Source organism: Mus pahari, chromosome 14 (assembly GCF_900095145.1).
Source record: "Mus pahari chromosome 14, PAHARI_EIJ_v1.1, whole genome shotgun sequence".
NCBI classification, from domain to species: domain Eukaryota; kingdom Metazoa; phylum Chordata; class Mammalia; order Rodentia; family Muridae; genus Mus; species Mus pahari.
Window position 1 is genome coordinate 82,735,344 of NC_034603.1, and position 20,814 is coordinate 82,756,157.

General features: G+C 49.5%; 2 protein-coding genes across 4 annotated transcripts in view; one reads left to right on the top strand and one right to left on the bottom strand.

Moving 5' to 3' along the window:
• Nup85 (nucleoporin 85) overlaps window positions 1–12,198 on the top strand; it is an 18,080-nt gene extending 5,882 nt beyond the window's left edge. Inside the window, exons 5-18 of the mRNA XM_021212748.2 lie at window positions 870–939; window positions 1,165–1,286; window positions 5,892–6,026; window positions 6,127–6,249; window positions 6,461–6,592; window positions 6,789–6,895; window positions 8,801–8,884; window positions 9,021–9,086; window positions 9,212–9,363; window positions 10,080–10,197; window positions 10,277–10,377; window positions 11,211–11,362; window positions 11,670–11,771; window positions 12,037–12,198. Of these exons, the coding sequence (XP_021068407.1) occupies window positions 870–939; window positions 1,165–1,286; window positions 5,892–6,026; window positions 6,127–6,249; window positions 6,461–6,592; window positions 6,789–6,895; window positions 8,801–8,884; window positions 9,021–9,086; window positions 9,212–9,363; window positions 10,080–10,197; window positions 10,277–10,377; window positions 11,211–11,362; window positions 11,670–11,771; window positions 12,037–12,138 (1,566 nt within the window). The 3' untranslated portion in view covers window positions 12,139–12,198. The remainder of the gene's footprint in view (window positions 1–869; window positions 940–1,164; window positions 1,287–5,891; window positions 6,027–6,126; window positions 6,250–6,460; window positions 6,593–6,788; window positions 6,896–8,800; window positions 8,885–9,020; window positions 9,087–9,211; window positions 9,364–10,079; window positions 10,198–10,276; window positions 10,378–11,210; window positions 11,363–11,669; window positions 11,772–12,036) is intronic.
• A 720-nt stretch (window positions 12,199–12,918) lies between these two features.
• Gga3 (golgi associated, gamma adaptin ear containing, ARF binding protein 3) overlaps window positions 12,919–20,814 on the bottom strand; it is a 19,233-nt gene continuing 11,337 nt past the window's right edge. Inside the window, exons 4-17 of one of the 3 annotated variants that reach the window (XM_021212163.2) lie at window positions 20,473–20,571; window positions 19,657–19,780; window positions 19,291–19,394; window positions 18,915–18,995; window positions 18,431–18,568; window positions 17,492–17,573; window positions 17,280–17,396; window positions 16,744–16,986; window positions 16,402–16,469; window positions 15,870–16,180; window positions 15,467–15,672; window positions 14,790–14,959; window positions 14,550–14,660; window positions 12,919–14,279 (exon numbers count right to left, since the gene is read on the bottom strand). In XM_021212163.2, the coding sequence (XP_021067822.1) occupies window positions 14,169–14,279; window positions 14,550–14,660; window positions 14,790–14,959; window positions 15,467–15,672; window positions 15,870–16,180; window positions 16,402–16,469; window positions 16,744–16,986; window positions 17,280–17,396; window positions 17,492–17,573; window positions 18,431–18,568; window positions 18,915–18,995; window positions 19,291–19,394; window positions 19,657–19,780; window positions 20,473–20,571 (1,965 nt within the window). In that variant the 3' untranslated portion in view covers window positions 12,919–14,168. Of the gene's footprint in view, window positions 14,280–14,549; window positions 14,661–14,789; window positions 14,960–15,466; window positions 15,673–15,869; window positions 16,181–16,401; window positions 16,470–16,743; window positions 16,987–17,279; window positions 17,397–17,491; window positions 17,574–18,430; window positions 18,569–18,914; window positions 18,996–19,290; window positions 19,395–19,656; window positions 19,781–20,472; window positions 20,572–20,814 lie in introns of those variants that run through there. The other 2 variants (XM_029546378.1, XM_021212165.2) reach the window with 2 other exon arrangements.

Consider the following 20,814-nt stretch of genomic DNA (forward strand, 5'->3'; position numbering starts at 1 on the left):
TTTTTTTTTTTAAAGATTTACTTATTTATTATATATAAGTACACTGTAGCTGTCTTCAGATGGTTACGAATGCTTATGAGCCACCATGTGGTTGCTGGGATTTGAACTCCGGACCTTCAGAAGAGCAGTCGGGTGCTCTTACCCACTGAGCCATCTCACCAGCCCTGGACTCAGCCTTTAATAACCTCTTTCATAAGCTTCATCCTTGATATGGACCACTGACTGACCAACCGACTGACTAGCTTGGCCGACCTGCCTGCCTCCCTTCCTTCCTTCCTTCCTTCCTTCCTTCCTTCCTTCCTTCCTTCCTTTTTTAAATAGGATCTCATATAGTTCAGGCAGGCCTGAAAGTCCTGATCCCCTACATTCCAAGTGCTGGGATTACAGGCCAGGCAGGCATGGGACCCTGGGTACTCCTGCCTAGGTCTCCTGGCTAGCAGGTTTTCAGGTGTGTGGGCCACTGTCCCCACTGCACTGTCCTGGTTCCAACTTTACAATTTTGTTTTACCTTTTTTTTTTTTTTTTTAACAGACTTTCTCAAAATTTTCTTTTCCTTTTACTCGAATAAGGCGCCTTCTTAACCTACAGTCCATCAAGAGCATCAGTGTGCTATGCTAGTTTACTTTTCACATTAAAATAAGGTTACATTTTATTTAATTCACATTAAAATAAAATCCCCAGTGTTAGAATTATGAAATCCTACAACCATCTCCCTATCTGAAACCCTCTCCTGGGTTGCCTGGTGGGGGTCCTGCTGCAGGAGCACCAGTGACGCAGGGTTTGTGGCTCGGGCTGCGCTGTGTGTCTTTGCTTTGCATTCACATTTCAGAAATATTTTCAGTTAAAACTGGTCTCCATTTCTTCCCTAGGTCTCTATTTTGTCAGCCATGGAGCTCATTTGGAACCTGTGTGAGATCCTTTTTATTGAAGTAGCGCCAGGTAACCCCAATTTGTTTGTTTCATGTAGCCTCACTTAGCCCAGGCTAACTCTGTCATAACATCACAGGGTTCCTGTCATCCTCTGTCCTTCCTAGTTGCAGGGAATAGCCCTCTCTCCAGTCAGGTCCTCTGCTGTAAATCCACATCCGTGTCTGTACTTTGGGTGGAGTGGAAGATGCCACAGATGAAGCTGGGCTCTTTTGTATGACATGAGTCTCTCCTCAGCTGGCCCTCTCCTACTTCATCTTCTTGACTGGGTCCGACTGCATGTGTGCGAGGTGGACAGTTTGTCGGCAGATGTCCTGGGCAGTGACAACCCAAGCAAGCATGGAAGCTTCTGGAACTTGGTGAGTATGGGTGGATGGCGAGTGTGCGTGGACGGCGGCCACCTTGGTTCTGCTGTGCAGTCTGTGTGCTGCGGTCAGCTGACTGGCAGGAGCCCCTGCTCCAGCCTAGGCTCGGCTCTCTGAGTTTATGATTGTGGAGTAGGTTTTGCATCTTTCCTTCTCTGCTCCAGAGCAGTTTAAAATTAATTTAGCATGGGGAGCAGTGCTTGGTAAACTTGCCGTCGCCTCAGGAGGGTTTTGTTCGCAGGTCTGAGGAAGACGGGGATGAGGGTACCCAGGCGCGGGTGGGGTGCACATGCGCACAGTGGTCTGAGGCAGGAGAATACTCCGGGGCAACAGTGAGCAACCTGTGGCTCCTGCTTCAGGGGGTGCATAACAGATACTTACGTTACTATTCATGACAGTAACAACGAAATAGTTCCATGGCTGGAAGTTACCACAATGTGAGCTCTGTTAAAGGGTCTGGGCATTAGTAAGGCTGAGGCGCACTGAGGAGGGGCCTTGAGGTGGTGGTATTGTAGAGAGTGCGTACATGTGCCTACATAGCATCCGGGAGACCAAGATCTCCAGCGCCCGAGAAGAGAAAGTGTCCTTTTGGTTACTTTGTGGCTTATTTTGTTGACTTTATTTATGTATTTTAATTCAGGGTTTCTTTGTGTAGGCTTGTCTGTCCTACCAGACTGGCTTGGACCCACAGAGATCCACCTGCTTCTGTCTTCTAACTGCTGGGATTAAAGGTGTGGCCACCATTGCCCCATTATTTTTTTCTCCTTGAGACAGGGTATCTCTGTGTAGCCCTGCTGGCCTGGAGCTCATTTCTAAACCAGGTTGGCTTCACGATCCTACCTCCTGAATGTTCAGATTACATATGTGTGCATTATATATGTGCCTGCTGTGCCTTGCTTTCTTTTTAGTCTTGAGACAGGGTCTTGGTATATAGATCTTTGTTACCTTGTATTTTCTGAGGCAATATAGGGAGACTCTTTTAAAACATAAGATTGGCTGGGTAGTGGTGGCGCACGCCTTTAATCCCAGCACTTGGGAGGCAGAGGCAGGCGGATTTCTGAGTTNGAGGCCAGCCTGGTCTACAGAGTGAGTTCCAGGACAGCCAGGGCTAACACAGAGAAACCCTGTCTCGAGAAACAAAAAAAAAAAAAAAAAAAAAAAAACCAAAACAAAAAAAAAAACCCACAAAAAAACAAAACATAAGATTGGCCAGGGGGGCTGGAGATGTAGTTTAGTAGTAGAGTACTCACCTAACATGCACTAGTCCTTATGTTTGATTCCCACCACCACAAAAAGAATACAGTTGGCAAGGAAGATGTGAGAAAAAGTAAGGTGGGTGTGTGCATCCGGTGAAGGGGAGGTAGTGGTGCCTAGGCACTTCCTCGGTGAAGGGGAGGTAATGGTGCGTAGGCGCTTCCTCGGTGAAGGGGAGGTAGTGGTGCGTAGGCACTTCTCCGAGTCCTAAGTTTTGGTGCAGACTAGGTCGTTGGAGGTTTGAGTCGTCTGTCAGAAGGGGATTTGGGGACTTGAGTACATATGCTCAGGTGTATGTAACTGGGAGTCTTTGTATGTTTTATATAAGCTTAATCGTACAGTCAGGTCATTGTTTATGGGCATTAGAGCTGCCCTGAACCAAACTGCTAAACACTGAACCGTTGTACATGGTTGGGGTTCACTGAGCCTCTAGTCACCTTATGTGCTGGGATTGAACCCAGGACCTTGATAATCTAGGCAAGTGTTTATGCATGGTGGGAAAGCTTCCCTCTGATAATGCGTGTCATCCCCAGGCCCTGGCCAGCCTTGCCAGCTGGGAAGATGGCAGCACATTCCCCGGTTATAGTTATCTGGTGGTCGGGGTAGGGGTACCACTTGAACTTGGGATCAGAGGCAGCCTGGGCAGTGTCGTGGGGTCCTGTCTCAGCCAACCTTTGTTTGGACTTTTTGTATTGTAAAGATTAATCAGTTTCAGGTAATGGTGACACTAACCTTTAATCCCAGAACTCAGGAGGCAGATGCAGGTGGATTTCTGAGTTCGAGGCCAGCTTGTTCTACAGAGAGATTCCAGGACACCAGGGCTACACAGAGAAACCCTGTCTCAAACAAAGCAACCAACCAAACAAAGATAAATGCATTTTTAGTCATATGAGTGTATGCATGTTATATATGTGAACCATATATGTGCTAGGTGGCTGTGTGGGCCGAAGAGGGTGTCTGAGCCTGTGACATTGGGGTTTAGGTGATTGTGAACTGGCATGCGGCTGCTGAATCTGGGTCCTCTGCAAGGGCAGAGAGCACACTTACTAGTGAGCTGTCTATCCAGCCCTTTTGTTTGTTTGGTTTGGTTTGTTGTTTTTTTGATACAGGAACTTGTATGGCCTTGACTGCCATTGAGCCAAGCATGAGCTGGAGTTTCTGATCTTTCTCCTTACAAGCATTTGCCAGCATTTTGAGTTTTGTGTGATGCTGGGGATGGCCAGGACCTGGTGGAGGCTTTCTACCAGCTGATGGGCATACCTAGGCCATAGCATGGCGTGGTGTGTTTCTGCTTACAGCAGGCCCCTGTGTCCACTTGTTGGTTTACTTGTGTTAGTTTCTGGAGTTTGGAGATTAAAGTCTCACATTGTGTTAGCCACTCATGGCAACTTTTCTTCCTCAGCTCTCAAATACTTGGATTACACATGTAAGCCACCATGTTTGACTCTCAGAAGGGTGTGTGTGTGTGTGTGTGTGTGTGTGTGTGTGTGTGTGTGTGTGTGTGAGAGAGAGAGAGAGAGACAGAGAGAGACAGAGACAGACCCACCCCTCCTGCTGGGATTGCAGCTATGCACTCCACAGCTCAGACCCTTGAACTTGTAAGACCTGAGCTTTCCTGACTGAGTCATCTCCCGGCTCTGATCTTTTCCATTGAAGAGTTACTTGGCAGTTTTATACATACCTATGATGAATTTTGGGGTTTTATTACTCAGCGATCAAGAGCGTGTACTGGCTGCTCTTGCAAAGCACCCAGATTCGTTGGTCACCACCTATGTTGCTGTGGTTGTCAGTTCAGCTCCTCTGGCCTCTGCAGTGCCTGTACTCACGTGCATGTGCCCTCCCCAGCTACCTACCTACCTACCTACATACAGATTTTTTTTTTTTTTTTTTTTTTTTTTTGAGGCAGGGTTTCTCTGTGTAGCCTCAGCTATTCTGGAACTCACTCTGTAGACCAGGCTGGCCCCAAATTTATAGAGATCCACCAGCATCTGCTTCCTGAGTGCTGGGATTAACGGCATGCACCACCATACCCAGCTAGAAATGTTTTTTTAAATACTGAATTTTAGTAAATTTTTTATTTGCTTTTTGATTTTTGTTTTTGTTTTTTGTTTTGGGGTGTGTGTGTGTGTGTGTGTGTGTGTGTGTGTGTTTGAGACAGGGTTTTTCTATGTAGCACTGGCTATCCTAGAACTAGACTATCTATAGACTAGTCTGGCCTCAAAGTCAGATCTGCCTGCTTTTGCCTCCTGAGTTGCAGGATTAAAAGGTGAGTGTCATCACCTGGCTAGAATTTTAGTAATTTTCCTTCTCCATCCCCTCTCATCCTCTTTCTCTCCCATTGAAGCTCTTCCTGACATGTCTCCCTCTTGCTTTCCCATCTTTGTGTCTGCCCCACTGATTTTCATTAGGACTGCTTGCATGAGTGCTAGGGGGTTATTTTCAGGAGTGTGGACAACTTCCCAGTGGCTATACAACTGAGGAAAATGATCTCCTGCTTTGTGTCTGGGTTTAGTGTAGACAGGCGCCTTAAAGTCCTCTCTGTGTTTTCCATACATGATTTTAAATACTTTCTCACTTTCTTGTTAACACTTGACACTAACTTGAGATAATCCAACTATCTTAGTAGGGCTTCTTCTGTTTGTAGTTATTTTGTTTGGTTGTTTTTCTATTTTTGTTTTTGTTTTTGAAGATACAGTTTTTCAGTGTAGCCCTGGCTGTCCTGCCCTGGAGACCAGGCTAGCCTCAGACTCACAGAGACCCACCTGCTTCTGTCTTCTGAGTGCTGGGATTTAAAGGTGTACACCACTGCCCAGCTTTTTTTGCTTTTTTTTTAAATTTTTTTAAGATTTAATTATAGAAGTACACCATTGCTCTCTTCAGACATACCAGAAGAGGGCATCAGATCCCTATGGTTGTGAGCCATCTCTCCAGCCCACCATTGCCCCCCAGCTTTAACTAGTGTTTCTTTCTTTTTTCTTTTTTGGTTTTTCGAGCCAGGGTTTCCGTGTGTAGCCCTGGCTGTCCTGGAACAAACTCTTTAGACCAGGCTGGCCTCGAACTCAGAAATCCGCCTGTCTCTGCCTTCTGAGTGCTGGGATTAAAGGCGTGCACCACCATGCCCAGCTCTGTCAGTCACTAGTTAAGAAAATGCTCTACGGGCTTGTGTATAGCCTGAGCTTATTGAGACGTTTTTTAGTTGAGGTTCCTGTCTCTCTGATTGACCATAGGCTGTGATGAGCTGACAGAAACCCAGTCAGCATAGACGGAAGTCAGTGCTAGACGGAAGGAGTGCTTGCTGACTCCGGGTCACGGCGGCCTTCTGCTGCAGCTCACCTCTCTTTGCAGGTGACCGTTCTGGTGCTTCAGGGCCGGCTCGATGAAGCACGACAGATGCTATCCAAAGAAGCTGATGCCAACCCCTCTTCTGCAGGCATGTGCCGTATCCTTGGGGACCTGATGAGGACAATGCCCATTCTCAGCGTATGTGGGAGCTGCCTTGACTACCTGGTCTTGGGAGGTAGTGATCAGGGAGCGTGTGGGACTGGGCAGCTGAGAGTCTCACAGCCAGCCTCTCCCCCAGCCTGGCAACACTCAGACCCTGACAGAGTTGGAGCTGAAGTGGCAGCACTGGCGTGAGGAGTGTGAACGACACTTGCAAGACAACACATTTGCAGCCAGCCCCCGTCTGGAGTCTCTCTGCAAGGTGTGGGATGTGTCAGGTCAGGGCTAGGGACCTGCCTCGGGACCCTGGCATCCCAGGCATCAAGGACCTGGCTTCTCCTTGGAGAGGGCTGTTCAGTCAGTTGGCTGTGAAAGAGGGAACTTTGCACTTGTCTAATTGCAACCCATGGTCCCAGATGAGTCCTAGGGAATCCTCCCTTTGTGGACCGAGCTCAGACAGTGTCTCTCCTCAGATCATGCTGGGAGATGAGGCTGCCTTGTTGGAGCAGAAAGAGCTTTTGAGCAACTGGTACCATTTCTTAGTGACGAGGCTGCTGTATTCTAACCCCACAGTGAAACCCATTGACCTGCACTTCTATGCCCAGGTGAGTGACAGTGTGTGGGGGACTTCTTGGCTCCCTAGCTCTCAGTGTGACCTCCATGCAATAAGAAGGCTCTTTTACTTCAGGCCTTTGGGAAGGAACTCCTTTTTAGACCCCCCTACTCAGCAGTCTTGCCCTCCCCTCCCCCTCAAGTCTCTGCTTCTGTCTTGACACTGACTGGGCATCCCCTTTTCCACAGTCCAGCCTAGACATGTTTCTTGGAGGGGAGAGCAGTCCAGAACCACTGGACAACATCTTGATGGCGGCGTTTGAGTTCGACATTCACCAGGTGATCAAGGAGTGCAGGTAGGACACCCATATTTTCACTTTTTTTGACATGGTCTCTCTATGTACCTCTGACTGTCCTAGAACTTTCTATGTAGACCAGGCTGAGGAGGGAAGGGATAGGGGGTTTTCGGAGGGGAGACTAGGAAAGGGGATAATATTTGAAATGTAAATAAGGAAAATATCTAATAAAAAAGGGAGGGGGGATTCCAGCTCAGTCATTAAACACTGCAGCCATCTCATTCACTCCACACAGCTTGTTCTTCCCAGCTTTCCTTTCGCTTTCTTTCCTGGGTTTTGTTACTTTTTATGTGAGGGCTTGTTTTCACGGGTTTGTTTTTATATGAGTGTGTGCGCTTGCTCTTTGTGTCTGTGGTGGTTAATGTGCATTGTGAGAGCCTCAGCTTTATCGCCTTGACATTGACTTACTGAGCCAGCAGCTTGCTGTCCCTGACTGGCTGGCATGCTCTAGTATCTACTTCTGTCCTTTCCTCAGTGCCCTGTGGGAGGGAGGCGTCCACAGCTCCCCCTGACTTACTTCCTGGTGTGGCCCCTCATGCTTGCAGGGCAAGCATCGTTACACACCAACCATCTCCCAGCATGTTTTGTGGTTTTGGGCTAGCTTGGTACTCCTGTGTGGCCCAGGTAGGCAGCAGCTGCCGCCCTTTTAGCTGCATTACTGTAGGTCTGCTGCTGTGTGCTTATTGTTGAATAGAAACTTGTTTCTCACTGTTTAGAGACTGGAAGTCTAAAGCAAAGGTGAGAAGTCTTGTGATGGTTGTGCCTGCTTTAGTGATAACACATTGTTGGTTCTGGGAGACAGTCTCATGCCATCGCTTACTGTAAAAGAGTTCACTGTGGAGGCAGGCAGGAGGGGCATGCTCTGCCTCAGTCGATGGGAAGGGAGAGAATGGGGGCATAGCCTATTGAGCTCCTTTGTAAATTTACTGCATTTTATTTGTGAGGAAGGGATCACTCTCACCTCCTACAGGCCTATTTATCTATTACTGACCTCACAGTCACAATTAGGACTCCTGACTGACTGTGTGCAAACAGATAATGGCTTGCTTCTTCTGAGGAATTGGGGATTTCACTGGAGTGTGAGAGCTGCCTTATTTATACTTGTTTCCATTTCAGGGATATTCAAACTAGCATTGCAGGAAATGACGCTGATAGGGAATAGCCAGGCTTGGTAGCTGATGTTTATAATAATCCTACCTCCTACCACCTGCAAGGCTCAGGACTGAAGGATCAGGAGTTCAAAGACCAGCCTCTATCTACTACATCAAAAGTTCAAGGATAGCCTGGGCTGTGTGAGATTCTATCTTTAAAAAAAAAAGGAAAGAAAAGAAAATGTATAAAGGGCATGAGAGATCATTTAGCAGGTTCTACCACTGAGCTAATCCCCAACCCCATGCTTTTTCTTTCTAGGAATCAGGATTCTACGTGTGCCACACTTGGCTTGTTTTAGTTGTGTGTGTGTGTGTTTGTGAGCATGTGCATGTGCATGCCCCTTTGTTGCCAGTAGAGATTTAAAAAGCACTCTTGAGAAATGGCTCTATTATCTGGGTTCTGTGGATTAAACTCAGGTCATCATGTTTCCCTTCAGGTCCCTTTTCCCTCAGCCTTTCTCTGTCTGACTCATCTAGTCTTTTTTTTTTTTAAGATTTATTTAGTATAAAGTGTTCTGTCTGCATGTCCAGGACAGAAGAGGGCACCAGATCCCATTACAGATGGTTGTGAGCCACCATGTGGTTGCTGGGAATTGAACTCAGGACCTCTGGAAGAGCAGGCAGTGCTCCTAACCTCTAAGCCCTCTCTCCAGCTCCCCTTCCAGTCTTTTGACAGCACAGGATGTGTGGGTTTCCTACTCCTCTCTGTCATGTGACTCTGACTTCTTTCCCTTCCCCGACTCTGGATTTTTAGCATCGCCCTGAGCAACTGGTGGTTCGTAGCTCACCTCACAGACCTTTTGGATCACTGCAGACTCCTCCAGTCACACAATCTCTAGTAAGTTGGCCAGATGCACTGATCCTTTCTTATATCACCAGGCTTTTGAGGGGGGCGGCCAGTAGAACAGGAGCAGGTAGGCTGCAGGAGCCACAGAGTGGGCAGGCTTGCAGTCCCGTGTTGTTTTTTTCCCCAGTTTTGGTTCTAACATGAGAGAATTCCTCCTGCTGGAGTACGCCTCAGGACTGTTTGCTCATCACAGGTAGGAGGAAGCCTCACTGCTCCATGCTGGTTCGGAGGGCTCAGGAGGATGAGCATCAGGTGGCAATGCCCAGAGCCATAGGGCAGCCAGGTAACCCCTCAACATCTGCATTCCTTCCACCTTAGCCTGTGGCAGCTGGGTGTGGATTACTTTGACTACTGCCCGGAGCTAGGCCGAGTTTCCTTGGAGCTGCACATTGAGCGGATTCCTCTCAACACAGAGCAGAAAGCCTTGAAGGTGCTGAGGATTTGTGAGCAGCGGCAGATGCCTGAACAAGGTGACAAGGCACTTCCCCCAAACCTGTCCTCTGGGCTGTCAAGAGTATCCCTAGGCTGAGCAGTGCTTACTCTGTGACAGCTCACTTCTTCTGCACACTGGAGAGACAGTGTGCAAGTACATGCCAAGACGACATTGGGGAGGGCAGGAGAGCCAGTTGGGTTTGGCCTTTGAAACAGGAACATCCTGCCCTTTGACTTTAGGTTCTCAGAGCCTGTGGTCAGAGCTGAGAGTCCTATGTAGGTGCAAGGTTTGCTACCAGCAAAGGCCGGACCAGTGGGGAACCTTGGCAGGAGCACATAGGGACACGAATAGGTATCAACAGCTTTGTACTCATCCTCCCACTACTGCTGAGAATCACTTGCACACTTACACCATTTTTAGAAGCCCATGGTGTTCAAGATCTAAAAAAAGGAAGATGAGATTTTTGTGGTCTCAGGACAGATAATGGTGGGACTATTAATGTGGAGGAAAACCAAGATCTTTTTTTGCCACCCAAGGACAAACACTCAGAAAGCCAGTCTAGTGAGTGGGTCATTTGTGTTATGAGCAAAGGAAAGACAAAGAATAAACGGAGGTTTCTGGTTTTCTCACTTAGCTGTACATTGAATACTTTATAGTGAAGCTGTGGGGAGGCCAAACCTGTCCCCACAGGGCTTTTCACAGGAGGGATTATAAGGTGTGAGCCTTTGCCCTTTGTCTTTTCTCCTGCAAAAGTTAAAAGCATCTGTAAGATCTTGGCCATGAAGGCGGTTCGCAATAATCGCTTGGGCTCAGCCCTCTCTTGGAGCATCCGTGCCAAAGATGCTGCCTTTGCCACACTCGTATCTGACAGGTAGGTGAAGCTTTGTGGGTGGCTAGAGCTTGAGGAGGGCCTGGTATTGCTGCTCCAATCTTTGGGTTGGGTCCTGCAGATTCCTCCGGGATTACTGCGAGAGAGGCTGCTTTTCTGACTTGGATCTCATTGACAATCTGGGGTCAGCCATGATTCTCAGTGATCGACTGACATTTCTGGGTGAGTCTCATCATTCTTTCCCCTTGGTATTCCAGAGTGGACACTTGGGGAGATGGAAGACAGCCAGCCTTTGCATGTGTTAGCCTTTGCAAAGTTTGGTAACATTTCCCAATAATTCCAAAATTAGGGAAATAAATAGCATGAGAAACACATTTTATATACATTTTTCATACTCATGTTTGAAGACAGGGTGGCACTGTGTACCTCTCTGGCTGCCCTGGAAATTGCTGTGTGGGCCAGGCCAGCCTCTCATACATAGAAGAAGTCGTTTTGCCTTACCTCCCCAAGGCTGGGGAGAGTTTGGTATGGTGTCCATGTCCAATTCCCATCATGCTTCCACCAGAGATTTTTTTGTTGTGTGAGCTGGCAATTCACTTCAATAAGAGATTAGTGTCTCCTACCTCATGTACATCACCAGGATTCGTGGAGTATTTTAATCTTCTTAAACTTTTGTGTATGGGTGCTCACCACATACTGGCCTGGTGTTTGCAGAAGCCAGAGGAGGGTCCCGCAGGACTGGAGTTAGTCAGTTGTAAGCTGGATGTGGGTGTTGGGCAGTGATTCATGTGTTCAGTACAAGAAGAGTTAGTGTGATGAACAGAACCATCTTTCCAGCACTCTAACTGATCTTTTACAATCTACTGCACTACTGAAATTTCCTCAGATTTGGTGCTCATAAAGATCTTTGAATCCTACATTTCATTTATTTGTGTACTTGAAACTGTTCTAGAAACATTTCCAGGTATATGGAGTTCTAGCTTAAAGCCAGGATAGCTTTTCTACGTATCAGGTAAGTAGAGAGGGATTTTGAGGTAAACTCACACCCTCAACAGGAAAGTACCGGGAGTTCCACAGACTGTATGGGGAGAAGCGCTTCGGTGACGCTGCCTCTCTTCTGCTGTCCCTCATGACCTCTAATATTGCACCTCGTTCTTTCTGGATGACTCTGCTCACAGATGCCCTTCCTCTTTTGGAACAGAAACAGGTACTACTCATCACATCTAACCTATCTGTTCTGTGCCTTTGGTGGTCTTCCTCAGCTGGGTCCTGTAGCCATACAGCAGCTCATTTATGCCTACACTGTGTGTACATGTGTATAAGGCTCAAGCACCAATCCAGTGTTCATTTAAGAACAGCTGAAAGATGTCTCACGAGAGGGATGGATGTAAGACGTAGGAGCACCCCAGCACTCTGTATACAAATATTTCTTCCCAAAGACTTTGGACCCATGCCTAGACTTAACCCAGGCTGTGCCTGTGGAGCAGCTAAGTGAGGCAGCCTCTTTTCCCCAGGTGATTTTTTCAGCAGAGCAGACATACGAGCTGATGCGATGCCTGGAAGACTTGGCCTCAGGGAGGCCAGAGTGCGGTGAACCTGATGCCCAGCGACTGCAGGTCATTTTAACTCCTGGGAAGATGATTCTGTGTTGAAGTGGGGAAAGATTTCTGTCTCGGGATTTCCTCCCATTAGCCTGCAACCATGAAGCATTAGCCTCTGTGCTTTTTAGCAATTAACCTGTTCTGTAATACCAACTTTTAGGAGCAAGTCATCCCACTGTAGAGCCAAACTTAGTATGCTATACTGGTCGTAAATTCAGATTGCTCTGTGCTCTCCTGGAATTCTGCCTGTTGCCCCTCACACTGCTTTTCTGCTCTTTAGGACGACGACATAGAGACCACCAAGGTGGAGATGCTGAGATTGGCCCTTGCCCGGAATCTTGCTCGGGCGATTATAAGGGAAGGCTCACTGGAGGGTTCCTGAGGGAGGATGAGGACAGTTGCAATATAGTAACTCTGTATGGCAATGTAAATAGATTTTAAAAAATAAATTGTTTTGCAAATATAAGACCAATTGTTAATCCTACCAAGGAGGTTTTTAAATTGTCTATCCTGAACCTGACATGGCACGATGAGCAATATTTGTTTTTTCCACTCCTGGATTATGAGCTCAGTGATAGTGAACAGCCCAGCTCCATCCCCATTAGAGAGGCCAGGGACCCACAAAACTGGTGCCAGGGGATTAGTCCTGCCCTAATGGGGTTGTGGCCTTACCCAACTCAGCCAGTGACCTTGGAACACCTAATTTCTTTGGTTAGTTTTAAAAAGCTTAAGAAACCTAGTTGGAATTCATAACATGGTGCCCCACCACTGTGCTCTGTATTGAAAGATGCCAAGCAGGGTGAAATGGTTTTATTTCACATGCAGCAAAACAAGGGCAGGAGGTACATCCAGTTCAGCAGGGACTGAAGCAGCGACCTCAGTAGTAGTGAGCAACACTCATAATTTAAGTATTTAATGACTGTATCGACAGTGATCCCATAGAGGTTCCAGCACTGAAGTAACCAGTCTCTGGAAAGCTCTTGGATTTATTCCATCATCAGTGAAATTGATTTTCTTTTTTCTTAGTTTTTTTGAGACAGGGTTTCTCCGTGTAGCCCTGGATGTCCTGGAACTCACTCTGTAGACCAGGGTGGCCTCGAACTCAGAAATCCACCTGCCTCTGCCTCCCAAGTGCTGGGATCAAAGGTGTGCGCCACCACACCCAGCCTCTTTTTTTTTTTTTTTTTAACCTGTCCTAAGGGAACTGTAAAACCTAGCTAAGGACAGTAGCTGGGAGGAAGGCCAGATGACCTCTAGACAGAGCAAGGATGCTCGAAAGATGTAGTGGGGACAGCATACAGACAGCAGACAGACTGCCCTTCGCTCTCTCCCAGCTCCTCTGGCGGCCAGGTTCCCGAACGGCCTGGAGCAGCTGGGTCCTGCTGACTGAGGCCCAGCACTGTAGAAGCAATAGGGTCTGGAATCTCAGTTCAAGCACAGACCTCTCATCTCCAGACCCAACATGTCGCTGACAGTGCCCCTCTTTAGCTGGGGAAAAGTGGGTGTTGGGCGCAGCATAAAAGTCTAGTGCAATGTGTGTGACCCTGAGACTTCCTGGGTCCAGCCATAGGTGCCACACCACATACTATGTGGCAGGGAGAAGGAGTGACCAAAGCAGGATGCAGAGTGGCAGGAGGTGTCCTCCCCTGAAAGGCTTATGGGGAGCACAGCAGTTTATTTCATGCCAAGCAAGAGGTAGTGAGTAGGACGGCCTATTCCCACTGTAGGAGGTACGCCTTTCCCAGAAAGCCACAGTACCTGCTTCTGAAGAGAAACACTGGCACTTCCGTTTTCCTTCCTGTCCCTAGTGAGGCTATCAGGCCAAGCTCCCTGTCCTGCTAAGATGTCCATAGGACACAACCTGCCACTGTAAGCACATCACTCACCCAGTAGCCACTGCAGGATGCTGCTGCTTGTAGAAAGTGGAGTGAAGACTACAGTACTCCACAGTTCTCACTCTGGGCCACTGCTGCCCACTAGCAAAGAACCATGGACCGCCAAGGGGAGGTATAGTCTCCTAAGCCATGCCTCTTCGGGGTGTAAAGATGCAGTTCTTACAGGGGCTGGAGAGACACTGTTCAGAGCCCTCTCCCTGATAATCAAGGAATGCCAGTAAAAAGGAAATCCTACTCCGGGCCCAGAGTCCACCATCCCAGAGTGGCCAATGAAGCCACAGGGGACTCCTTACCCACACAGTACGGCTACTTCAAGTCACACAGGTAGATAAGACAGGTCCTTTTAGGGGCCCAGGAAGAGGTGACCAAAGCAGCAGCTTGGTTCCTGACAGAAGTGTCCAGGGCCCTGAACCACACCAAGCTATAGATGCTGTCCAGGGTGTACAGTGGCTGGACTAGCCAGAGACTGTCTCAGAGCTGCTTGCCTTCCAAGTAGAGATGGCAACATATGCTGGGGTCATAGGTTCCCCCACTGCTCCACAGGAGGAAACTGGTCCACTTCACCCAGTTCTGTGCTCAGCTGCTCCCCCAAAGCAAAGGTCAATTTATACCGAAGTCGCACCTTTTCCTGTAATAAGAGGGCTGCAGATGAGAATCAGTCCAGGAGTTCCTCGGCAAGACACTGTCTCCCTGCCACACCCATGATTCTGCCAGGAAGGATACATCTTGCATCCCCATGTCCACCCATGCTCAGTCCCTTAACCTGGGATAGAGAGGGGTTACTGCTACAGGTCATGCCAGGACTTCCTGACAGAAAGAGCCTCACAGGGGTACTTCCTGTGGTCTGACCTGGGGCACTGGCACCCCAGGTGGGTTTCGTGGATTCTCTCATGCTTACCTTCATTGGATTGGCCAGCAGCATGACCTGGGTGATGGCTGCAGGTGGCTGGAGAGGACTAAATGGGGAAAGTTCTGTCCCAGAGGGTGGCTGCAACTTCACTTTCATTGACTGAAGACAAAGAAAAGAAGCTCCTTTGAAGACAATGGTCCAGGTGTCTCAGAGACCAAGTGTCTGAAACCTGCTGGCTACTGAAAGGCGGTCAACACGGTAGGTTCAAGATAAGGGAAATGAAGATACCTTGGGCACTGCGGCCTGCAGCACTATGCTCTTGACTGGCAAGGGAGCCGTATTCAGCATGGAAACCACCACCACCAGCACATCAGGCCGTCCTGGTGGACACTCCTTAGCAAAGTGGAAAAGGATTCGGAAGCCATTTTTATCATAGGCTGTCACGGGAAGGGCGCTGCCTGTAAGAAGGTATTACATGAGTGAGTAGTAGGGGAGCATGGCAAGGGCCCTACAGAGCCCAGGTACTACTAAAGCCATCGGGATGGAGGAGAGCCAGAACAGCTGAGCACTGCTGCCCTGTGGGGTACTGGGGAGGACCAAGGTCACACAGCTGCTATAAGGAGCTGAGAGGGCTGCAGAGATGACGGTACAATGGTTAGGAACACTTGTCATTCTTGCAGAGGATCTAGGTTCCCAAAACCCATGTTGGTTGGCTCACCACTGCCTGTAACTCCAGTTTCAGAAGCCTGAAACCCTCTGACCTCTGTGGGCACACGTTAAGGACATGCATACACCAAGGCACACAAACATTCATAAATAATAAAAATACAACCTTTAAAAAAGATGTGAGACAGCAGGCAAGCAGACCCTTAACAGTCAGTAAGGAACTTTTGCATAGAAAGAATCCACCGAGCACACCCTCCCAACACCACAGCTGAGGCTGACCGCCTGTACTCAGCACTTACTAGGCTTGATTGATTCCAGGGGCACATGGACACTGGCCAAGGAGAGCTCTGGGCCTTTCTGAGGGCTGCCTTGGGACTGGAAGAGAGGGCTTCCGGGCCCAGTGGAGAAGGGCAGGAGAGGTCTGGCTGGGGCAGAGGCAGGCAGCAGCGGGGAGGCAGTGGGCCCAGGAGAGAAGCAAGAAACAGGTCTCACCAAGCCTGAGGTCCTGGGGCCAAGGAAGGCACGTCAGAAAGATGGTTAGGAATGCTAGGCCACCCTCAACCAAAGCCAGTCTCTAGCTACCTCGGCCACTAGCTTCCAGCCTCAGTACCAAAAGGGATCCACATCCTCCATCCTCTGAAGCATCCTTTGGTCCTGTATATGACACTCCACCCTCAGCCACCCTCTTCTTCTGTCCCTTACACTTTGGCCTCTTCCAGAAGCTGATCAAGGGCGTCTAGGCGGTTTGAAGTGCTGGAGCTGGGGTATTCTGGGCCTTTGGGCTCAGCCTTTGGAACCAAGGCTGGGACAGGTCCAGAAGAGAACATGAAGGAACCAGTGCTGTGGGTTGGTGCAATGGCTGGGACCACAGGAGCTGGGAAGGCAGCAGGAAGTGGAGCTTGGGACATACTTGAGGTAGAAACTGAGGGAGGGATCTGGGGTCCATCTGAAGGGCAGGAGGCCGTAGGCACTAGCCTGGGAGTGAAGAAGTCCAGATCTGATGATGGTTCATTCTGCACAACAGAAATATCAGGTGAGCAAAGACCTCGAAGGGAAGGGTTCATCACCCACTGGGCCCTTCTGAGGTGCCCGTTGTTACCCACAGAACCCTCCAGCAGACCATCCTCTAGGGAACACAGAAGCTCTGGTAGCCAGCCAGAGCCTAAGAAGGAAGGGTGGGTGCCTTGTGGCCGTGGGTGTCACTTGAGTGATGCTGCCATTACTGTGCCTCTACCTGTAACAGGTGCCACTGATTACTTCCAGGTGATTCTTTGGGAGCAGTGGGGGCAGGGTCAGTAAGGCCTAAGAACACAAAAGAAAAGTCAATGAGATGAACTCCTGCACTGAGGCAGCAACCTCCCATCCCCCAATAACAGTCAGGTGACGAGACAAGAACCATTCCTTGTAAGGAAAGTGTCCCCTGCAGCTAGACTGGGAGGAAATGCGCTTCCCCTTCATGTGTGACTGAAGGGCCTCCCTTACCCTGCACTCCCTAGGAAGGTGGCCCTGGTAGCCTCCAGGGAGTTAACTAAGGACACAACCCTACGGCCTTCCTCCAGGCGCCGTGCTTGCGTACCTAAGCAGAGGAGCTCCTCGTCCAGCAAGCAGAGGGCATTGCTTGTGCTGTCAGCACTGTCAGGCCCTGGGGGAGCCTCAGCCTGGCTGGATGAACGGCTTCTTGGAGGCCCAGAGGTTTGGGGGGGCGGAGGGAGGATGGGGATGCCTGAGGTGGGTGGGGCCAACGCCGGGGATGAGCTGCTGGGGATGTCCAACTCAGCAAGGTCGATGAGGGTGCCCTGGTTACTACAGTGACTGTTTCCTGAATGGGTCGACAGAAGAGGGACAAGAGCATTCAGGGTGAATCTAGTGGCCATGCCGCAAGAGGCAGGACCCAGGCATAGTTGCTAAGGTTCTACCTTCTGGCCCAACCTAGTGGCATTTCTCCAGAGACACTGAAAACCGGGCTTGAGAAAGCAAGGAAGGAAGTCTCCACGCACACCTCCTGGCCTCTGGGAAGGGCTCAGGAATTCCCTAAGCATTGCCATTTGGGGTTCAGTGGTCAGGACATGTGGCTGCTCTGGAGGGGTGCAGAACGGAAATCAGAATATTTACCTTCAGAGTCAGGCATGGTTGAGGTGGTCACCTCACCATTGATGATCTGCCCTTCAATGATTGTTTTGTAAGAGTTGATGACCCTGGACAGGTTGTCACTGGCCTGCAGGATGTCCCCTACAGTAGAAGAGACCCCTCACTGTGTGGGCTGTGACAACTTTCACATGTCTAAAATTTTGACTCATCCCGACCAGCTCTTCCTTCCCACTCACCCAAACCGTTGTCATTGTCCTCCGTCTCGCTGGCTAGTTTAAATAGCGTCCGTCTCTTATTCTCACAACGATCAAAGAGCTCCTGAGAGAGACCCAGACATAAAAATCACAACGAAAGAGGTTCTCAGAAGTCATCTGATTTAACATCGATGCCCAGAAACTGGAAGGATTCCCCAACGACCATAGAGAAACTGACAGGTGGGAGAGGAGCACACATCTTTGTCTTCAATATGTACCAAACAACATTGCCCAAGTCATCTGTACCAACCGTTAGGGAAAATGTGCCTCAGCTGATTCTGTGGGCCGTCTTCTTGTGCTGGCAAGCCTGTATGTGTCTGAGCACTGCATGTATGTTATGGCTGTGTAGTGTGGTGTTCTTTTAGGATTCTAACAGTGGGAGCACAGGCTGTCCTTGACTCTTGGGTGTCTTTGCAATGCTTTCCTCCTAGTGGTCTAGCCTTGATGTGAGAATGTGTGCCTGGTCTTATTGTGGCTTGCTATGGCATATTTGGCTCATGCCCCCAGGAGGGAGGACTGTTCTTTTCTAAGGAGAGGGTAGGTCTGGAAGAAGGAGGGGGAGCTAAGGGGGGAGAAACTGGAGGAAGAATTGCAGTAGGGATGTAATGTATGACAAAAATAAATAAAAGGGGGGAAAGATGTGTGTTTCAGAAGCCACAGCCTAGGCGGCGATGTCAACACCAGGCGCAGGTGTCCCCAAAGCTTAAAGGCGTGAGCACGGAGCGCATTATCAGGGTATTATATCTGAGTCATAGACGGCACTGCACCAGGAGTGTCAGCTGTATAAAACACACACCGCCCTTCACTCACTGGCTGTAGTGAACAAGCCCACAAAAAGCAGGCATGTCCTCAGCCAAACAGGACCCAACTGGGGCAGAGCGGGCTCAACAGTGAGCTCTCGCTCGGCTCACGGCAGCTTACCTTCATGAGCTCCTTGTCGGCCTCTGACGAGTACTCTTGGCTGTAGTGAAGGAGCATCTCGTGGAGCAGCTTGACATTGTTGTTAACCTCCTCCAGTGTGTGTAGGCGCTTGGTCACTTTCTGGATGCGAGCCTCATCCTGCCTCAGCCAAGAGGGTGCAGTAAAAAATGGGGTCACCTGGCTTGTCCTTCAGCAACCAGGCAGGCTCATTCCTCACCCAAGTGCACGAAGGCAGAGGCCAGGCCCCAGAGCACAGCTCACCGTGTTACCTAGGGCTACAGGCCCCAGACTCACCCCAAACTGTTTTAGTGACTCCTCCCACTCCCACAGCCACCCAGCACTCCTCTATACTTCCTCCCACGGAAAACTCGAGGCTGCCCCTACACACCCTGCAGCTTAGGGCTGGTGCTGGGTGAACAAGAGGCGCCTAAGATCTCTGGGGAAGAACAGCTGTACCCCCACCCAGACGGCCAGGCCCACTCACTTCCTTCACCATGGACTTGATGAGTCTGTTGGCCTCTTGCAGGTCGTCTGGGTTCTTGCTCTTCAGCAGCCTGGCTAAAAGCTGGAAGAGAAAGTGTGGCAAGTGAAGGGGATGGCATGTACCCAGCCCTAGCAGGCACCAGAAGGAACTGTAATACAAGGACGACCCCACTTCATGCTTGCTAGGGTGGCTCATGCCTACAATCCCACCACTCAGGCTACTGAGGCAGGAAGAGGTCAAGTGCAAAGTCAGCTTAGGTTAGAGGGAGACTGCTCAAAACTGAAAGACAAAAAGGCAGCCACCCTCTGCTCTCACAGCCCACACCCAGTCTGCCCGCGACTGCCACCTAAAGATCCAGGTCCAAGCTGCACTTTACCTTGGATTTCTCCTCATCATCAAAAACAGGGTTTTTGGGCCGAGGTGGGGGCGAGGGGATCAGCGTTCTGTCCATGGGGATGGGGGGATCCGACTGCACTATGCCTGAGAGGCGACACAAAGGACAGAGCACGTGCTCAGGCAATGGTCGCCTTGTCCTTCATACAAGGGCCAAATCCCTGTGATGAGCAGGAAAAAGCAGGCTACTCTCCCCTCAACCCACTAGAAGCCCAGCCGAGCCCTCGGGACAACTTCACTCTACAGGGAAGGGCCTCGGCAGTACCCTGCAGACTCCCAACATTCCCTTCCTTGCCTTAACTTTCCACCTTCACTGCCATGCTGAGGTCAATGTAGAGCACACACACACCTTGTCTCTTCAACATGTGGTAGGCATCTTTGATCTTTGCTTCTTCTGGCAAGGCCAATGTCCAGCTAAAAAGCAACTCGATGACCTTAGTCTTCACCTTTTCAGACACCCTGTCTCCCAAGTACTAGGAAGTAAAATGAAGCAAGAGTCTAACATCTGAGACGCCAAGGGAGAATCGCTTTCTTCACAGAATCGTGCACCCCTCATTCCAGTCCACAAGCTACACAAACACACCCAGCACACCCTACAGTGTGATGGAGCAGGGGAGGGGGTGACAGAGCCTGCAGGCAGAACAGGGCCGAGGCTGGATCCCTGTGCTTCCATGCAGAAGCTACCTGAGGCATTAAAAAAAAGGGAATGTAGTGAAGATTTATCTTCATTTGCATGAGCGTACACCATATATATGCGGGTGCCTGTGGAGGTCACGAGTTGGTACTGGGCCCCTCCCAAGCTGTAGCAGTACTTTTACTCCCCCACCCCCAGCCATGTCTCCAGCCCCATAAGCACATTTTGAGGACCTTCTGAGAATGCCACCAGCAGAAGAACTGACTCTGGCCAGCAGAGCACATAAGCAGAGCCTGGAGCTGAGGGAGGCTAGGAGCAGAGTATAGCCACCAACACTCTCCCTGGACAGACACAGCCAGGCTGGGCATCTCGCAAAAGCTTCCCAGACCTCAACCAAGTCAGTGTTTCACACCTCTAGGAACCAGCTTTCCAAGTACAGGACACACAGGGTCATCTCTATGCAGATGCTAATGGAGCAGAGAAGCCAGCATCAGAGATGGGAAGGAACAGCAGAAATGGCTACCAACTGACCTTTGGAGAGACGACTTTGATTAATTCATTCAAAAACCGGAACTTCCCCACTTCATTATGAAGTCTCCTGCCACAGTTCTTCATACATGCCTCCAGCACCTGCAGCCACAGAAAGAGGCAGTCCTTGACAGGAGCTATAGAACAAGACCCTGGTCCCCAACAAGAATTAAGAGTCCAGTCCTGGGCTAGAGAGATGGCTCTTCTGAAGGTCCTGAGTTCAAATCCCAGCAACCACATGTGGCTTACAACCATCCATAATGAGATCTGATGCCCTCTTCTGGTGCATCTGAAGACAGCTACAGTGTACTTAGATTATAATAATAAATAAATCTTTTTTTTTTT